The 20429-nt window shown below is 33.8% G+C and overlaps 1 protein-coding gene and 1 pseudogene across 1 annotated transcript in view; one reads left to right on the top strand and one right to left on the bottom strand.

The window, feature by feature from the left end:
- LOC141543986 (dnaJ homolog subfamily A member 1-like) overlaps nt 1-20429 on the top strand; it is a 231113-nt pseudogene that overhangs the window by 162171 nt on the left and 48513 nt on the right.
- LOC141542725 (putative ankyrin repeat domain-containing protein 26-like protein) overlaps nt 15625-20429 on the bottom strand; it is a 32074-nt gene continuing 27269 nt past the window's right edge. Inside the window, exon 6 of the mRNA XM_074267302.1 lies at nt 15625-15766. Within this exon, the coding sequence (XP_074123403.1) occupies nt 15625-15766 (142 nt within the window). The remainder of the gene's footprint in view (nt 15767-20429) is intronic.

The following is a 20429-nucleotide window of genomic DNA, read 5'->3' as shown; positions in this document are numbered from 1 at the left end:
TACATATGAACCAAGAGACTCTGGCCATGTAGTCTAACTTCTCAAAGCCTAACTCTTTCTCACTGATAAGATAAGGGGATTTGACTCCATGACTGTCAATGTTCCTTCCAAAATATAAAACTCAATGAATGAACTATACTAATTTAATAGTATCTAATGCCAGTCTCTTGCACAACCACATCACAAGTCAGTGTTTTGCCATTGTTTTGTTATCTTTTCCCCTATTTTACATTATTTCTAAGTGCTAAAATGACAGGTTCCCATAGCAAATTAAGATATATTTTGAAAAAGCAAGTCAATGCAAGAAGAGGAGCACTAAACTTAAAGAGAGAAAATCTAGGTTTAAGTCTCACTTCTGTAACTTATTAATGGTGGAATACAGAAATAGTAAATTAATGTCCTTTTGAGAACTGATATTAAATGATTAATTAGCAAAATTGTGTTTCATTTTGTTTTGAAACACAAAAAGTCATGATTTTAGGTATATGAGTAAAGGTGAATAATCAGATCGTCATGAATGTATTAATTTAATCAGATGAATTTTTTAGAAATTTCCCAAGTTTGGCTTATGTTTTCAGTATTTTAAGTCACAACACATGACATTTGGTTAAGAAAATAAAAATGACCATAGAAAGCTAAATTCTTTCAAATGTCATATATTACAAGGATTTGCATAAAAGGGAATATGAGTTCTTTATATTTCTTTTAGTTTGTGTTCTAATTATTTTTAGGCTTATCCTAGTTCTTTGGGTTACCTAGTCTAATATTTCAATTTGTATGTCTGATTTAGAAAATTCATTGGTTACATGCCAAATATTTTGGAAATTGATGGAGTAATTTAGATGACCAAAATAAAAACTATAAAAAATATTTTCTGGATAACTTTCTTAATGCAACTTTCAATGTAAATTGTACAAATAACAAGAATGTGAACATAGCATTTTCATCATATGAAAAATCAATTGCACGGGAGGATTGATGAAGATGAAAAATAAATAGAATATAGAGTGTCAAAAGGTGAATCTACCTCTTTTTCTGATGGTATTTTTTCTTTATCCAATGTCAGGGACTCTGCTTGCAACGTTCCTAACTCATTTGTCAATCTTTGTGAATCTTGCTTTAATTTTTTTATCCAGGTGCATTTTTGAGATTTTGTCCCCATATAGAAGGGAGTATCTCCAATGCCTTAGCTCACTGGTAGAGTTACTGGCATTTTAATGACTATCCTCAAATGATATTTCTATATGTTTAGTTTTCTTCTTACATTTTATTGCAGTATAAAGTTCAGGCTTTTTTTCTTGGATGATTGCATTTTCCTTCATTTCATTTGGGCCCACTCTTTTTATATTTTCTGCATTATAAGCAAAATCTTCTTCATATACATTGCAAGTACATTCAACTTCTGTGTGAATATCACTCTTAGGCTTTAGGGTGCCAAGAATGTTTTCTTGGAAAGTGCTCTGTAAATTCTGGAAAACAACATTTTCCAAACCATGTTCTCTTCGTTCAGGAAATGATGGATGAAGTCCTGCACTGAGAGAGCCTTGATATGTTTCCTTTTCCTCAGAGTCACTTAAGTTATTTACCAAAGTAGATGAAGTTACTGGTAATTCTTTTGATAGTTCTCCAAACTCATTTTTTGGAGTTTCTCTTTAGTCTCATCAGCAATTTTGAACTTTTTCTCAATTTCACCATGCACCTGCATTAACTCAGTTTTCTTGAGTCTAAATTTATTTTTAAATTTCATTTTTTTCTCTTTATTCCTCATTTTTTCATGACTTTCTTTGCAATTTGGATCTTCATCTAAATGTATGTCCTTAACATTAGATTTCTTATTGAATTTTGGTTTTTGAGATCTTCTTTTCCAATTCAAAAATGGAAAACAAAGAAACTGAAATAGTTGCCTAGATGCTGTTTGTTCTGTATGCTGATTGTTTCCAAAGTAACTTTATCCTGGGGTAATGAAATAAGGACAAAGAACAATTAGAACTCAAACAAATAATAGTTAAACTTAATCTTTTAATCTTAGCGTTTTACATAATCCCAAAACATCTATGTTTCAAAAGAATGTTAGAAAAATTAAATTTTCTCTAAATGAAAGAAAAAAATGAAATTTTAAAGTAAGTTTTATCTAGGATATTTTGTTTTAGGTTAATATTATACTTGTATTGCATACTATGCATAATATTCCCAGCAAAACAAATAGGAAAATTTCTCATTTCATATTTTAATAGTTTTTCCTGTTCTAAAAGGACAATTTTTAAATCAAAAATAGATTGTAAAGAGATTTTTTTAATAACTGATAAATTTAAATGATAAATTTTAAAATAATAATACAGATAGGTTCTGCCTAATCTGCTTAGCCAAAAAAAGTAAAATATAAGGTTGAGATGGGATAAAAAATTAAAGAGATATTTTTAACTAGTAAATTTTTTCACCACATTTATGTGTTTCTCTATTATTCGTTTTTTAATTTCTTTGAATTAAAGTTCAAATAAAAGAGTAAAAATAGCAAATGTAAATTATGACATAAGTGTGAGGAAAACTAGAATGTGATTTAAAGGAAATGTATTTTCAAAAATATATACCTATATAGATTGTCCCCTTCTGAGTTCAGTTTGAGTCCATATAATCTCTCTTTTTTAAAAATTAGAGGATAAGACTGGGCAAGAGAAAACAAATGCTTTTTGCATATAATTAAAGAATAAGAGATAAGAAATTATTACAAAATGATAACTCAGGGACATTAATAGAATTATTCGGCCATGGAGTAGAAAGTAACTATTTCAAAATAGTCAAAATGTGATTCCCTGGCCCAGTATAATCATTCAAATGTTCAAATGAGTTGGGATTATAATTCCATAATTAAATGGGCAAACCACAATATCGATGCCTACTTACAGATATTTTGGAATAAATTGTTTTAAGAATCACATCATTTACAAATGACAACAGTCACCTTTTTTTTTTTTTTTCTTGTTCAGTCATGTCTGACTTTTTTCAAGACCTACAAACAGCTTCTTTTGTATCTAAAGACCCATTGAATTCTATTCATTGCTAACCCTGGCCAAAACAATACAGGAGCCTGGGACTCTACACACCTTCAAGACCATAAAAAGGAAATCCTGGAGTCCACTCTTGGCAGGAGCCCTAAAACATGGTGTCCTTACACTGGCCATGTAAGAGTTCCTGTCCACCCAGCGACCAGCTCTGGCCCTGGCATCATTCTACCTTTACCCTTACTTCTAAACCCCTATAATAAACCTTTTTTTTTAATCAATCTAGGTTTTCGGGTCTGTAAATTCCTTTACAGGGACACTGTGCCATCACTAGACTTCATTGAACTATGTATCCTTGCACCAAACCCAAAGGGGTTCCCCTTCCCTAACTCTCATCAAATCTTCCTGACTCCAGATCTTAATCTCTATCTACTATGCCACTTAGCTGTTGACAAATATGTAGAGTATATTTATACTTTAAATTGCATTGAATGTCATTTCTCCAAAACTGGACATTTATTATAATTGAATTGAGATGGCAAAACTTTATTACACTGATTTTCATTATATCCCAAACAGATTCACCAAGAAAACAAAAGCACTACAACTGCACAAGAATATCATCCACAATATCCTAAAAAGTTGACAGTGAGCTTCCAGCTAGAGACATTAATTGTTAGGGTCCATATTGCCTTGCAAAGCAGTTACGTTTTTTGTTGCTCTATCCATGATAGAGAATCTGTTATTTCCTTTAATGAATACAGATAAAGTAATAGACTCTTTTCATGTAAAACTAAGGGCTCAAGTATAGACCTCAATGATAACTATTTTCTGTTCTATATCATGGCTATTCCTGTAGCTGAAACCCATGCATTTTAAGAAGATATTCAATTCACTGATTTGTTGATGAGTGTGCTAGTATTTGGGCAATACTCAGATTAAAATTCAATAATTAATTCATGAGGATATTATCCGATCTGAATTGTTGATTTTTAAGAAATCACATTGGAAAAGTCATTTCAATTCTTGTTTCTAGGCAGAGAAATAAGGATTCAAACAAGTGATTGAAATGTATTGTCTAGAAAAGATTGTGAAAAGGTTGTGAACTGGAATCTCGTTGTAGAAAGATGGTGTTGGGAAGGTAAAGCTGTGTGACCTGCTTTGTTTTTCAAGCCTCTCTTGTCTCTTGATTGTGCAGGTTGTTCTAACAAAATGAACATGATAAAAAGACTATTGAGAGCAGATTCTATCTTGCAAAAAGCATCTGAAACCTGGACTTTAGAACTCTTCTAATTTCAGTTAAAGAAGATGTTACTAGTTAGTGAGACTAAAGCATGACACATCCTGAGTCTATTCCCCACTGAGCTCAAGTTATGTGGTTAGGGTTAGCACCAAAAAAAACCCTTCAGCTAATTTGCACATTGAACTGAAAAATCTTTGCCTAAAATCTTTGAATAATTACAGTTTACCAGGGAGCTGTCATGGAATTAGGAAAGGTTTACTTTATGAATTCCTTGGACTTTCCAGCATGAGTAATAAATAGTTCCTGCATATTTCCCATAAGAAGATCCAAAGATGAATAATTAAGAATTCATATGTGTTCAATAGAACAAAATATACTAGATATCTCAGAAGTTTCACTTTAAAAAAAATTCTCATCATTCTAAAGATAGAAGACTAGATCCAAGGAATGTCAAAACCCAGTGTGCCTGGATTTCAACATGTATTTCAAAAAGTTTCTCACAAGATCTTTGTGGCCTAGGAGAAAAATGTGGACTGTATTAAAGAAAAATTTGGTAGATTAGGAGTAGTTTCACTGGGTGGATTTAAACAACACCAATTTTCCTGGAGGGCAAAGGGTAGCTTTACCTCCAGGGCTTTCTCTATCCAACACTTTACACTGATAATCAGGATGAAGTAATAGATCTAATACTTATTAGCAGAATTGTCAATGGAATGGGATTGATAGAGGATACAGAAGAAATAAATCAAAGAACTGAAATTCCAATGGATCTTTATAGATTAGAACAAGGAGATAGTGCTAACAAGGAACATGTCAAAGGGGACAAATTAAAATACTGGAATTATATTTTTAAAATCAGCTGCATATGTATACAAAACACTTTTTCATAAAAATTCTCAAAGACCAAGAAATATTTATTAGTGGGACATAAGTTTAATATGATGAGGGTATCAAAAGGGATTATATGATCTTTGCAGCAAAAGTGACGGGCATTATTCTATCTTCATAATTCCACATTATTATGTAAGGTAGGACGCTGGAAAAGTGCAGTCCAGAGGAACTAAAAGAGATGTTAGAAATCAACCACGATTTATATCATAGGACAGTCTGGTAATTAAGTAGGGGTGTCTAGTTTTCAAAACAGACAATTTAAAACATGCCAGGAATCGAGAAAGAGCTATCAATCTGTCAGTCCTTTCTGTGTCCTGGGCCGGGTGCGATAGATACAATGTACATGAGAGTTTGTTCTTACCTAGGTCCCTCCTTGTTCCCTTCCTAACTCCGTTCTAATGGGCTCTTTTCTCTAGATCAAGGCCTTACTTCCCTCTGACTTTAAAAAGCCATGTCACTTGAAACATCTTGCTTAATCATATATGATTTAGCCCCTAAGCTATTTCACATTAATAAATGCCATCCTATGTGGCTGTGAAAATATCTCAGTTGAATTTGTCACATTAGGAACTGCTCTGGGGGCTTTATAGTTCTGATACTTCATTTTTTAAATAAATGTAGGAAGAAAGGTTCCAAATGTTCAGCTTCTTGGGATCAGGGGACTCTTCCCACCAATCTCCTGAGACAATCACTCCCCACTTTGCCTCTTTTCACTTCACCTTCCTCCTTATTTAAAATAAAAAAAAAATATATATATAATTTCTTGGAATACTTCATTCTACTTGATCATCTAGAAAGTGGAAAGGATTTTTTCCAGAATTTTCACCTTCTTTTATATTAAGAGTAACTCTTATCACTGACAGCAACAAAGAGCACAGAATCTGTAGGACACTGCAAAAGAACATTCTGTGCTGTGGGAAAATGAGCTCACTAAAAGTGAGATACTTAGCAATCTCTGTTTTAGTCATTCCAGTTAATGACCTTTACAACTAATCTTGTGCCATATCTGTTTGCCTTTGTAGGAGCTCCAGAGAAGTGCGTTTTCAAAAGGTTTACCACTTCTCAATATACAATGCCAACTTGCCCACATCTCTCTAATTGGAAACAAGAATATTCCTGCCAAAGTCTCAAAGTAAAAATTAGCTCTCTACCATAGTTGTCTACAAGAGTTCCAAGCAGAACTACTCACCAGACACTTCCCTCTTCTCTACCATTCTTTCTCTCTTGCTGAGAAATCTCCAATACCATCTCTTGTCTTAATTTAGGATCCTGGTCCCAGTGACTAACCCCCAGCCCCTGTTGATAACTCCTTGATCTGAGCACTTAGGTAAAACTTCTGCAAGTAAAAGATAATACATATTTGCATTGAAGATGTGATTTAAAAGCCCCATTCCAGGTGGCTAACATGTGGTGTGGCCATATGGAACATAGCTGGTTCATTCTTCATTCATCGAATACTATTTATTAATAGTTCTATTAGGGTTTTGTGTATAGGAAGTAGGAAGGGGGTAAAAATACAGTGGATTCAACTTCTTCCTTTGTCACATAATGATTCCATGAACCCAAACTAGTCACTTAATCCTTCAGCTTCCTCAGGCAACTATCTATACACAAAACAGTTAACAATCTGATAAACAAGCATGCATAAACACACACACACACTCATACACATAGTGTGAATACACACACACACATGCAATATATGCATAAGTATATATACACACATAATAATTTACATATATACATATGTGCAAATGCACATGTACCTAGTAGGTATCCAGTAAACCTAATTTGTTGAAAGTTAATTAAGCAAAAACATGAATATGATAGTATAAAAATACTATAGTATAGTATAGTATAGTATAGTATAGTATAGTATAGTAGTATAAAAATTTTGGATTCATGACAGTCTGCTTTGTCTGAATTGAAAAACCTATTGAAGACTGCACCAAGAAGATTAATCAAAAGCTACAAAGCCTACCTGCTTGTAGAATCTTCTGAAGAACTTTCTTCTGCTATTGTAGAAAAAAGTAAAATACAATTAAAACTTAATATATAAAAATTAATATAAAAGGCATAATTTTAAAGCTATTCTACAATGTATTTTTGAGCAACGCCAATATGATTCAAAGGGAATTGTGCTATAGATAAATGTCTTTAAGTTGAATGAGGTGGGTAGAAAGAGGTGGTCTTAAAATATGAGTTATCTGTGAGTGATCTGGTTACATTAATTGCTTCGCACTTTCAGAGCACCATATCTCTAAGCAAATACCATAAATAAAAAGAACAATCTGCTCTAACATGATTAATTTGGGCTTTTTTATGTAAGTAGATTGCAAAGACCATATTGAGAAAGATCGACTTTCTTACCACAGTCCTCACAGATAAAATGTTTGGAAATATAGTACTGCCACATTCAGCATGACATGGCAGAATATTCCCTTTTATAAATCAGAGAAAACCACAGACATTCAGTTTAGCATAACATAACATATTTCTATCTCTTCTACATGGGCAAGAGGTCCAAAACAATGTAACCTGTCTAAAGCTCTATAATCCCTGGAAGAAAGGGGTTAATAAGGAGAAAACCAATGTATTTTTTCTTTTCAAGTATTCTTGGGAAGGGAAACTAAAAATAAAAACAAAACTAATGATTTACAATGCACATCTATTATTTCTTCTGATCTTTGACTGCAAAATACAGTTTAAAAATAATTAGCTGGGCAATAAAATAAGAAATTCTTTTTTTTTTACTATGAACCATGACACAAGTCTAAGAGAAAGAACTAAGAGTAACTATTTCTCCATTTTACTAGGTTTATTATTTTGTTATTTAATTCATAAACCATTCTCCAAAATTGACTTTCTCCAAAATATTGAACATGATGCTGCCAGATTGCTTTTGAACTAGATATGTCCAACTGGATATGAGATTTCATTTGTATGGAAATCACAGTGACAAAAAAATTACCTTCACTGATAAACAGGGAATTTATATGCAAATTATATTATTTTAATTTAATAGCTTTTATTTAGCAGATATATGCATGGAGAATTTCACAACATTGACAATTGCGAAACCGTTTTTTCTAATTTTTCCCCTCTTTCCCCCCCAACCCCCAGATGGCAGGTTGGTCAATACATGTTCAATATGTTAAAGTATAAATTAATTTATATATACATATATATATATACACACACACACACGCACACAGACACACACACACACACAGACACATACACACACACGACCAAACCAGTTGTTTTGTAGTCCAAAAAGAATCGGTCTTTGAAACAGTGTACAATTAGCCTGTGAAGGAAATACAAAATGCAGGCGGACAAAATTAGAGGGATTGGGAATTCTATGTAGTGGTTCTTTTGCTGGGTGTAGCTGGTTCAGTTCATTATTGCTCTATTGGAAGTGATTTGGTTCATCTTGTTGTTGAAAATGGCCACATCCATCAGAATTGATCATCATATAGTATTGTTGTGCAAGTATACAACGATCTTCTGGTCCTACTCATTTCACTCAGCATCAGGTCATGTAAATCTCTCCAGGCTTTTCTGAAATCATCCTGCTAGTCATTTCTTACACAGCAATCATATTCCATAATATTCATATACCACAATTTATTCAGCCCTTCTCCAATCAATGGGCATCTGTATCCCTTTCCCTTCTTTAAGATCTCTTTGGGATATAAGACCAGAAGTAAAACTGTTCGGTGAAAGGGGATGCACAGTTTGATAACTTTTTGAGCATAGTTGAAAATTGCTCTCCAGAATGGCTGGATGCATTCAAAATTCCACCAACAATGTGTCAGTCTCCCTGTTTTCCCACATCCCTTCAACATTCTGCGTTATGTTTTCTTGTCATTCTAGCCAATCAGAGATGTGTAGTGGTATCTCAGAGTTGTCTTAATTTGCATTTCTCTGATTAATAATGACATGGAGCATCTTTTCACATAGCTAGAAATAGTTTCAATTTCTTCTTCTAAGAATTGTCTGTTCATATCCTTTGACCATTTATCAATAGGAGAATGGCTTGATTTCTTATAAATTAGAGTCAATTCTCTTTATATTTTGGAAATGAAGCCTTTATTGCAAATGATATTCTTAGTAAATTATTAAGTTGAGGCACTGTGAAGTTAAGCATCTTGTGTAGAGTCAACCAGCTAGTATGTATCAGCGGTGAGTTTTAAACCTATTACTTCTGACAGTAAAGGACAGCTCTTTAGCCAGTTTACCCAACTGGTTAGGACCTGCAAAAATGTTCGCTGTGTCTCCTCAGACTGAGAATTTATAGTTCCCGATATTCTCTAATATATTTTAATTGAAGTTTCATTATAGAACATAATACATATTGGGTTATCTAATAATGATTTATTTCCATTTAAACATAAGTAAGCTAAAAATGTCATTCTATACTGTGCAGCCAAAAATGGTATTTCTAGATACTTTTCTGAAGAGTGGAGGGTCTGAAGATATCAACTATATTCATAAAGATCAAAGTAGCTAATGCTTCTCCCTAGGTAGATATGGTCAGAAGATATTGTAGTATGGTAGTTTTTTAAAGGATAAAATCAAGGAGGCAAAAAGTGCACAAATCTTTGAGCTCTCCCTTCCTTTTGTCACATAAAGCCTCTGAATTGGTTTTGGAGTGACAGAATCCACATATATTTTCAGCAGAAGATATTTTGGAAGAACTTCAGGAAAAGTCAGTCTGAACAACAGGGGTAGGGAGGAGGTGGCCCAGCAAAGGCACAATACAGGCACTGAGGTCAGAGTGGATTCTGTCCCCTGGAGAAATTTACTGGGAATCTCTTTACTAAAATACAAGCTATTCTGTCTTGGTTCAGAAACCAGTGGATCAGCAGACAGACTTTTCCTGAAGTTCTTCCAAAATATCTTCTGCTGTAAGACTTTCAACTCAACTTCAGAAGACAAATAATGAGACCCCAAACCCCAGGAAAACAAATGGGTTTAGCCATGCTTACACAGCAGTAGATGGAAGCCAGCAACCCTGGCCCAAGGGAAGCATGAAACTACTGTTGCCTGTAGAGGAAATTTGAGATAGAGGAAATTTGGGACAATTTCCCTATTGTCCTAAGAGCAGACCAGAACATTTAAAAATGAGAAGCAAAAGAACTCTGACCATAGATAGATTCTATGGAGATAGGGAAGTGCAGACCTCAAAACCTGATGACACTAGAGGCAAAAAGCCATCAGGTCAAGTGTCAAAATGGAATATATAAATTGGTCTGCAACTCTGAAGATTCTCTTAGTAAGAATTATAAATAGATCTTAAAAGAGTTAGAAGGAAAGTGGAGAAAGGAAATGAGAGCTTTAGAAAAAGAACCAAAGATCTTGTTTTAAAAAAATATATATATATATATACTACTTTGGGGGGCAGAGCCAAGATGGTTGAGAGGACACATCCTTCATTCTGCACTCCCTTCTACCCTCGCTTACTATATACCTAATTCAGCCTCAGAAATCGTGCTTGACTGGTAGGATCCACAAATATTGGGAGTACAACACTTTGCCAGCCAAAGATTACTTGGAAGATCGCCAGATAAAGTCTGTCTTGATCGGGTAGGAGGAGCCCAGAGCAGCCAGGGAGTCAGAACACGAAGGCTTGCCCATACTGAGTTGACCCGGGGCACAGTGTGATCTCTGTGGGTGGAGAATTTGCAGGGAGGACTGTACCACACATTGTCTGCTCTGCTTTAATTGCAAAGGAGTAGATCAACAGAGAAGTTACACAAACACCAAAGGTAGAGTATACACCAAAACACCAGAGTTTAACAGGACCTGCACATAAAATAGATAGACCTTTGGTAAATCTGATTAGAAAAAGGAAAGGGAAAACTTAAATTGTTAGTCTTACAAATGAAAAGAGGGATCTTTCCACCAATGAAGAGGAAATTAGAGAAATAATAAGGAGTTACTTTCCCCAACTTTAAATGGATGACTACCTCCAAAAATATAGGCTTCCTAGATTAAGAGAAGGAGGAGGTAAACTGCTTAAATAGTCCCAACCAAAAACTAAACTTGAAATTCTAAAATTAAAAGGAGAAATCAATAATATTGAAAATAGTGGGCAGCTAGGTGGCCCAGTGGATAGAGCACCAGCCTTGAGTTCAAATCTGACCTCAGACACTTGTCACTTCCTAGCTGTGTGACCCTGGATAAGTCACTGAACCCCAGCCTCATTAAAAAAATAAAAAAAGAAAAAAAAAAAAAGAAAAGAAAAAAAAAAAAAGAAAGAGAAAAAAACCCTTTTAATTGATAAATAAAACTAAGACTTGGTTTTATGAAAAAGCTAATAAAATAGATAAAACTTTGTTAAATCTGATTAGAAAAAGGAAAGGGAAAACAAATTGTTCGTCTTAAAAATGAAAAGGGGAATTTTTCCACCAACGAAGAGGAAATTAGAGAAATAATAAGGAGTTACTTTGCCCAATTTTAAATGGATGACTACCTCCAATAATATAGGCTTCCTAGATTAACAGGAGGAGGTAAACTGCTTAAATAGTCCCATTTAAGAAAAAAGAAATAGAACAAGCTATTACTCAACTCCCCAAGAAAAAATCCCCAGGACCAGATGGATTTACATGTGAATTCTACCAAACATTTAAAAAACAAGTAGCCCCAATGTTATATAAATTATTTGAAAAAATAGAGGATGAAGGAGTCCTACCAAACTCTTTTTATGACACAGACATGTCACTGATGATACTAAACGAGGTAGGTTGAAAACTGAGAAAGAAAACTATAGACCAATCTCCTTAATGAATATTGATGCTAAAATCTTAAATAAGATATTAGCAAAAAGACTTCAGAAAATCATCCCCAGAATAATACACTATGATCAAGTAGGATTTATACAAGGAATGGAATGCAGGGCTGGTTTAATATTAGGAAAACTATTAGTATAATTGACCATATTAATAATCAAATTTTAAAAAAGCTTATGATCATCTCAATAGATGCAAAAAAAGCATTTGATAAAATATAACATCCATTCCTACTACAAACACTTGAGAGAATAGGAATAAATGGACTATTCCTTAAAATAGCCATGAGCCTATACTTAAGACCATCAGTAAGCATACTAGGTAATGGAGATAAACTGGAACCTTTCCTAGTAAGATCAGGAGTGAAAAAGGTTGCCCACTATCACCATTACTATTCAATATTGTATTAGAAATGCTAACCACGGCAATAAGATTCAAGAAAGAGATTAAAGGAATAAGAGTAGGTAATGAAGAAATCAAACTATCACTCTTTGCAGATGGTTTGATGGTATAGTTAGAGAACCCAAGAGATTCTAATAAAAAGTTATTGGAATTCACAACTTTAGCAAATGTGCTGAATACAAAATAAATCCACATAATTTTCCAGCATTTTTATACACCACCAACAAAATGCAACAGCAAGAGATACAAAGAGAAATTCCATTCCAAACAACTATCAAGACTATAAAATATTTGGGAATCCATCTACCAAAGAAAAGTCAGGAATTATATGAGCAAAATTACGAAACACTTGCCACAAAAATAAAGTCAGATTTAAATAATTGGAAAGACATTAAGTGCTCTTGGATAGACCGAGCGAATGTAATAAAGATGACAATACTCCCCAAACTAATCTATTTATTTAGTGCTATACCAATCAGACTCCCAAGAAACTATTTTAATGACCTAGAAAAAATAACAACAGAAATTATATGGAACAATAAGAGGTCGAGAATTTCAAGGGAAGTAATGAAAAAAAAATTAAATGAAGTTGGTCTAGCTGTACCTGATCTAGAACTATAATATAAAATAACAGTCATTAAAACCATTTGGTATTGGCTAAGAAATAGACTAGTCGATCAGGGGAAAAGATTGGGTACACAGGACAAAATAGGGTACAACTATAGAAATCTAGATTTTGACAAACCCAAAGACACCAACATTTGGGATAAGAGTTCATTATTTGAAAAAAAAAAAAAAACTGTTGGGAATACTGGAAATTAGTATGGCAAAAATTAGATATGGACCCACATTTAACACCATATACCAAGATAAGACCAAAATGGGTCCATGATTTAGGCATAAAGAATGAGATCATAAACAGATTAGAGGAACTGGGTATAGTTTACCTTTCAGACCTGTGGAGGACAAAGGAATTTATGACCAAAGAAGAACTAGAGATCATTATTGATCACAAAATAGAAGATTTTGATTACATCAAATTAAAAAGCATTTGTACAAACAAAACTAATGCAAACAAGATTAGAAGGGAAGTAACAAATTGGGAAAATATATGGAGGGCTGTGAAAAGCAAGTGGTGTTCACAAGTTTAATACTTGGTAGGGGGGTAAGAGGGAAGGAAAGGTTAAAAACATAAGCAGAGGTTAACAGGATGGCAAGCAATATAGAATTAGTCATTCTAACCATAAATGTGAATGGGGTAAACTCCCTTGTAAAGAGGAATCAGTGAGTAGACTAGATTAAAAGTCAGAATCCTACTATAAGTTGTTTACAGGAAATACACCTGAAACAGGGTAATACATTCAAACTAAAAGTAAAGGAATCTACTATGCTTCAGGTAAAGCCAAAAAAGCAGGGGTAGCCATCATCATCTCAGATCAAGTAAAAACAAAAATTGATCTAATTAAAAGAGATAAGGGCATTATATCTTGGTAAAGGGTAGAATAGAAAATGAAGCAGTATCAATATTACTCACCCAGTGGTGCAGCATCTAAATTCTTAAAAGAGAAAATAAGGGAGCTGAAAGAAGAAATAGACAGCAAAACTATAATAGTGGGAGATCTCAACCTTGCACTCTCAGAATTAGATAAACCAAACCATAAAATAAATAAGAAAGAAGTCAAACAGGTAAATAGAATACTAGAAACGTTTGATATGATAGATCTTTGGCGAATTTCATTCAATTTTTATTAAATCATAAGAAATGGTATCATTTATTTACCCCACATTTAAGCGTAAAAACATTATATTATCAAATGTAATATTTAATGTTTTAAGTGTTAAAGAGTTTTCACTTTTGGTTATTTTGGTTTAACATATGTAGAATAATTTGGTTAAACATTTATAAAATAATTTGGAAGTCAGAAAATTGATAGTGTAGCCTAACATTTATTGGGGAGATAAAGCAGATAAAAGTGACACAAACATTGCTTTGTAGTTTTTCAGGGTAGTAGACCTACAATTTGGTAATTAATTCATTAACCAAAGATAAACCAGTTTCTATTATTTTAAAATAGAAAATGGAAATAGAAAAATAGAGAATGTATGAATTTTAAGATAGCACTTATTTTTTTAATTAACTATTTATTTGGGTTTATCAGTAGTTCTACCTTTTTTGTACAGGAATGGTACACCGAAAGCAAATCCAAAACCAGAAGCTTGCTCTGAACAGCTGATTTGGGATGTAGAGGGCTTATTACAGTCTTTCTGATTTTCAATTTGTTGATAATAAGTAAGTCTAAAAAAAAAGTAAACAAAATAAGTCTGCATCACCCAAAATAAAATAATATATGCAACAAATCTTTATGTATCTCAAATATTAGACACTTTTAATATTTTTATTGTTTTAATAAAGTCTTTAATAAAGCAATACTAATCATTCAACTGAGATGTAATACATTTGTCTTCAGAGTCACAGTACTATAGAATTGTAGGCTTAAAACTGAAAAGGCTTATTAAGGGCATTAAGGGTAATCTTTTTATCAGTTAAATAACTAAATCCCAGAAAGGATACAGTTGTCCAGACAAGTTGTCCACACAGAGTGAGAGGGATGATCTTTCCTCAGGACTTCTGACACCAAATTGAGCATATTTACCCCTACAAACTGCCTGTGAATTCTTAATGTTGGCCATTAACATATAGGATTCTTTTTCATTAGCACTCACATGAAGGTATCCAAGATATAATGTGATTTTCCCTAAACCTTAACTTTAGGTCTCTTACAAGTGAGAGATGTCTGCAAGACATTAAAAAAGAAATAAACAACAACAAAACCCACTGCCTCTATCAATGTACACAATTATTATTATATTATATAATTTGTGAAGATCAAATATGAAAATGTATGTAAAACATTGGAAAATCTTAAAAACACTATTAAAATGGCAGTTATTATCATTATTACTTCTGAAAATTCTGATATCAGACTTGTGTGGTTCTAGCTCATATCTTTTTTGCCCGTGTTGTACTCAACTTCAATAATTTGAGTTGGTCATTTGCTCAATTTCTTCTTAGGATCCTTAAGTATGAAACAGAGGTCTATCCTCAAGAGGTTGCCTGTTTGCCCAGGGCTATTCTGAACATGTGGCAGTTGGAAGAGCTGGAATTTTCCAGGGACTTTGCCAGACAGTTGTTACATTATGCAAGTATAAAAACCATATTCACTTTCGATTTTATGGAGGAAAAATTCTTTTAGATGCAGTTACATAAAGACATTTAGAATTATGTTAGCACTTACAGAGGATAATCATATTGCTGAGCATACTGCTCAGTTGTCCATCCATAAACATCTTGGATAGTGTGATAAGCATTATGGTGAAAAAGAAGAGTGACCAAATCTGATGATTCCTTAGTGACAACAATCATAAGGGCTGTTCTAGAATAACAAAGAAACAATCCATTTTTAAAACTTTAAACTAATCACATTTAATCATGTTTCTAGATATACTTCAATAAGAAGATATCTCATATCCTTTATTCTTAATATATATATGCAACATGAACACATAGTGATGGAGAGGAGTATTTTGATTACTCAAGTGCAGCATTAGAAATGACAATGAAAACGAGACAGAAAGATGGAAAAGAGAACTTTTTTGTCCCCTTCCAATTTTAGTAGGGATTGTGAAATTAATCATAATTTTAAACGAGAGAGATTGTGTCAATGTTCTTTGTGTGACACAATTAAGGAAATTCAGTTTGTTTACTGGCCTGAAAAGTAAAGTGGAAGCTCTTTGAAAGGGGTAGCTAGGTGGCACAATGGATAGAAACCCAGCCCTGAAGTTAGGAGGACCTGAGTTCAAATTTGGGCTCAGACACTTAACATTTCCTAGCTGTGTGACCCTGGGCAAGTCACTTAGCTCCAGTTGCCTCAGACAAAAAACAAACAAACAAACAAACAAAAAAACAATTAGAAACAATCTTATCAATTCCATTAAATTCTTACTCCAGTGCCCCATCATAATGTAGAAGTGACAATTGGTTGTCTAAAGCAAAATCAGATGAAGCTCTTTTATGTCTTAACTTTCTGAAAGTCTTTGAACATGAATCCAGCAATGAACTTTCTTGTTTAGGGGAAAACTTATGTAAATTTAGAAGAATTAATTACCAGAAAGAGAGCACCAGTTGATTTGGAGAAAAATCATTAACTCACAAAGGCAACTTATTAAAATTCTTAAGGAGCTGAACAAGTGGAAAGAATATCTATGTTGATGAAAACACAAATGTTTTCTGAAATACTTCTGAAGTACTGAGCTTATTGTATGCTGGATGATACATGGGCTTTTTGATAAGCTAGTACTGATGCAATATCAGTGATATAAGGGACAGATTTGCTATCCCTTGACTACTTAGTGATAAATGATAAAACAGCTTGATTCTGTTAAAAGTTCAGTTAATGAAAGAAGAATCCTCACTGATGAAATCATAGATTAAAAAAAAACTATTTCTTTTGAAGTAAAATAATAATAATGTAAAAAATAAAAATAAAATAAAAGTAAAATAAAAATAAACTCTTTCTAGCAAATAGAAACAGTAATTCTCTTTTTTCTCTGATCCTAACTCTCTAATATCAGATCTAAGAAAGGGGAAAAAGTATGCTTGGATAGGAATTAAAGAATCATGAGAGATATTGAAACTGATGAAATCATAAACTTTAGTATTAGTAGTTAATATTATATGTCTAAAAAGGTATTTGTTTGTTTTTGTTAACATTGAGTTCAGCAGTCAAGATGGCGAAGTAAATAATAAATCATTTTAAGTCTTCCATATAAATCTCCAAACAACATAAAATTGCTCCCCAATGAAACTTCTATAATAGCAGAACCATCAAAAGGATGGAGTGAAACTATCTGTGAGTTTAAGAATCTTGGAAGATTGGCAGGAAAGATCTCCCTTGAATAAACGGGAAATGCAGTCCAGAACAGGAAGCATCTCAGCAAACCAGCAGTAGATTCTGAGTGTCAGCTCAGAGAATTAGGCAAAAGCTAACACCAGCACCTCCCATGTACTTCAGCATGGCCAGGGGAACAGGCAAACTTCAGCTCCGAGTTTTTAGGATAGCTCCCTGGTAAACAGGAAACCCCCAGGGGCCAGAACTCATGTGTTTCAGTGTAGCCCTAGGAAAAGAGGTCAATTTCAAACCTAGAGGTACTTAAGCACACAGGCAGCCACAAGTGGTTAAACTACTACTTGCTTCAGTGTATCTCTGAAAAGTGCAGAAAAAGCCTTAGAAGAAGGCAGGCACAAACACTCGGACATTGGCTCAGTATAAGCCTCCAGCAGTGTCAACTACTCTACCTCACCCCAACTCTAAAGAAAAAAAGAAAGTGGTTTCAGGCCCAGAAAGGACTTTTAGGAGAGCTCAAAAAATAGCTTAAAAATCATATAATTCCAGGGCAAAAAAATAAGAACTTTTCATTGGCATTTTGCCCATAGATGTTTTCACATAGTTGCCCTCATCTATTCTGTCACCATAATAACTTTCTATGGTCAGATCTCTTTTGCTCATCCTTTAGCACTGCTGGAGGCCCTCAGGGTCTTACAGCCTGCTTGGTACTAAATTGAGCTGTTAGTGATAGTGTTTGGCATGTATTGAGGCCCTTGAGGAGCTTCTGCATTCACCCCCAATACGACAAAGGACAGGGTAATCCAATCACTGGCAGGTACCTGTTTGCTTAGGTGCCTGAAGGTTAGAGTTTACTTCTTTATCTGGGGCTACACTGAAAGGAGGTCTGGCCTCTGGAGCTTGCCTGTTTTCAAGGACCTAGACTGAAGCATGTGACCCTTGTCAGAGGTAGTCTCCCTGTTCCCCTGACTATACTGGGATATTTTGGGGATCCAATGTTGGCATTTGCTTACTGCACCATACTGGTTCTCAGTTTCTACATATGGTTCCTGAGGTGGAGCTTCCTACTGGCTTGCTTCCTGACTTGCATTGTGCTCCCCTTTTGCCTGACACATTTCCTGCTAATTTTTCAGGTTTTTTTGCGCTCACAATTTATTTCTCCAAGTATTTTTCATGATTCTTTTCTGCCCCAATTTGGTGTGGAAAATATTTTATGTTTGTTTTTTTGGTGAATATGAGAGTGTTACACTGATTTCCTGCTTAGTTTTCTAGCTCTACTCCCAGAAGTCATTCAAAAATGTTAAATCCATTCTTTTCAGATCTTAATGCAGTAAGATAAAATTCATCAAAGGGCAGTGGGAAAAACAGTTAAATCATAATAAAAAACTAAATAATCTAATAGTAAATTTAAAAACAAATTTTCAGAATCAATGCTAAATCAAGCCTCTTAATGGAATCTGGAGTGACAGAACCCACAAACATTCATAGTATAATCATTTTCCAACTTAAGATACATTGCAAGGATTCCAGGAAAGATCTGGCTCAATTGGATGGGGAGATGTATATGTGTACATATAGATACACACACATACATGCAAATTAATAGCAATGATCTGCAATGACCAGCTGTAAATTCCTTTCCTATTCTGAGTAGTATAATGATCCATATCTACTCTGAAGGACTTAGGATAAGAAATTGACCTCTCTTTTTCTCTCTCTCCTTCCCTCCAATCCTGCCTTTCTTTCTCTTCCTTTAAGTTTTTTTTTTTTTTTTGAAGAGAAAACAAAAAGGATTTCATTATGATCTTATGCAAAAGGGCATGTTCATCAGTAGGAGTACTAACTTTACTTTTCTTGAAGATTGTTCTTGTTATTGTTGCTGTTGTTTGGGGGTTTTTGTTTGTTTTTACAATGGGAGAGATATATGTTTTCTTTCTCATCTATGGAAATGTTTTGCATAACTTCACATGTAGTTGCTTAATAGGAATTGTGTGTAGGAACAAAGGAGAGAATGTGGAACTCACATTTTTGTTTTGTTTTTTTTATTTTTATTTATTTTTAATATTTTTATTTTTAAAATACATGTATAGTTTCAATATTCAACATGCAAAATATTGTGTTCCAAATTTTTTCTCCTTCCGTTTCCCTCACCCATCCCCAGTTAGCAAGTAATTCAATATAGTAAACATGTGCAATTCTTCAATACACATTTTCTCAATTATTATGCAGCATAAGACAATCAGGTCAAAAAGGGGGGAAAAAGAGAGAAAACAAAAAGGAAGCAAACAGAAACAACAACAAAAGTGAAATATTATGTTGTGATTCCCACTGAGTTCCCATAGTGCTCTCTCTGGGGTGCAGATGGCTCTCTTCATCATGAGACCACTGGAACTGGCCTGAATCACCTTGCTGTTGAAAAGAGCCATTTCTGTCAGAACTGATCATTGTATAATCTTATTGTTGCTGCATACAATGTTCTTAGTTTTCCTCATTTCACTTAGCATCAGTTTATGTAAGTCTCTCAAGACCACTCTGAAATCATCCTGCTGATTATTTCTGATAAAACAATAATATTCCAAAGATTTCATATGCCATAACTTATTCAGCCACTCTCTAACTGATGGACATCCACTCAGTATCCACTTCATTGCCACTACAAAAAGGGCTGCTACAAACATTTTTGCCAACACAAGTCCTTTTTTCCTTTTTTATGCTATCTTGGGGATACTGGCCCAGTAGGGACATTGCTTGTTTAAAGGGTATGCCCTTTGAACATTGTTTCATATTGCTCTTCAGAATGGTTGGATCAGTTTACTTCACCAACATACCCTCCAATATTTATCATTATCTTTTTCCTGTCATCCTAGTCAATCTGAGAGATATGTAGTTGTATCTCAGAGTTGTTTTAATTTGCATTCCTCTGATCAATAATGAATTAAAGCATCTTTTCAAATGACTAGAAATGGTTTGGATTTCTTCATCTGAAATTGTTCATATCCTTTAATCATTTATCAATTGGACAATGGTTTGTATTCTTATTAATTTTTATTTGAGTTAATTCTCTCTATATATTTAGAAATGAGGCCTTTATCAGAGCCCTTGGAAGTAATTTTTTTCTCAGGTTACTGCTTTCCTTCTTGTCTTTATTGGTTTTGCTTGTACAGATTTTTTTTGTGTGCAGAAAAATTTTAAA

The sequence above is a fragment of the Sminthopsis crassicaudata genome, chromosome 5 (assembly GCF_048593235.1).
Source record: "Sminthopsis crassicaudata isolate SCR6 chromosome 5, ASM4859323v1, whole genome shotgun sequence".
Classification (NCBI taxonomy): domain Eukaryota; kingdom Metazoa; phylum Chordata; class Mammalia; order Dasyuromorphia; family Dasyuridae; genus Sminthopsis; species Sminthopsis crassicaudata.
The sequence above is the reverse complement of the archived record's forward strand: the minus strand, read 5'-3'. Positions and strand labels throughout refer to the sequence as shown.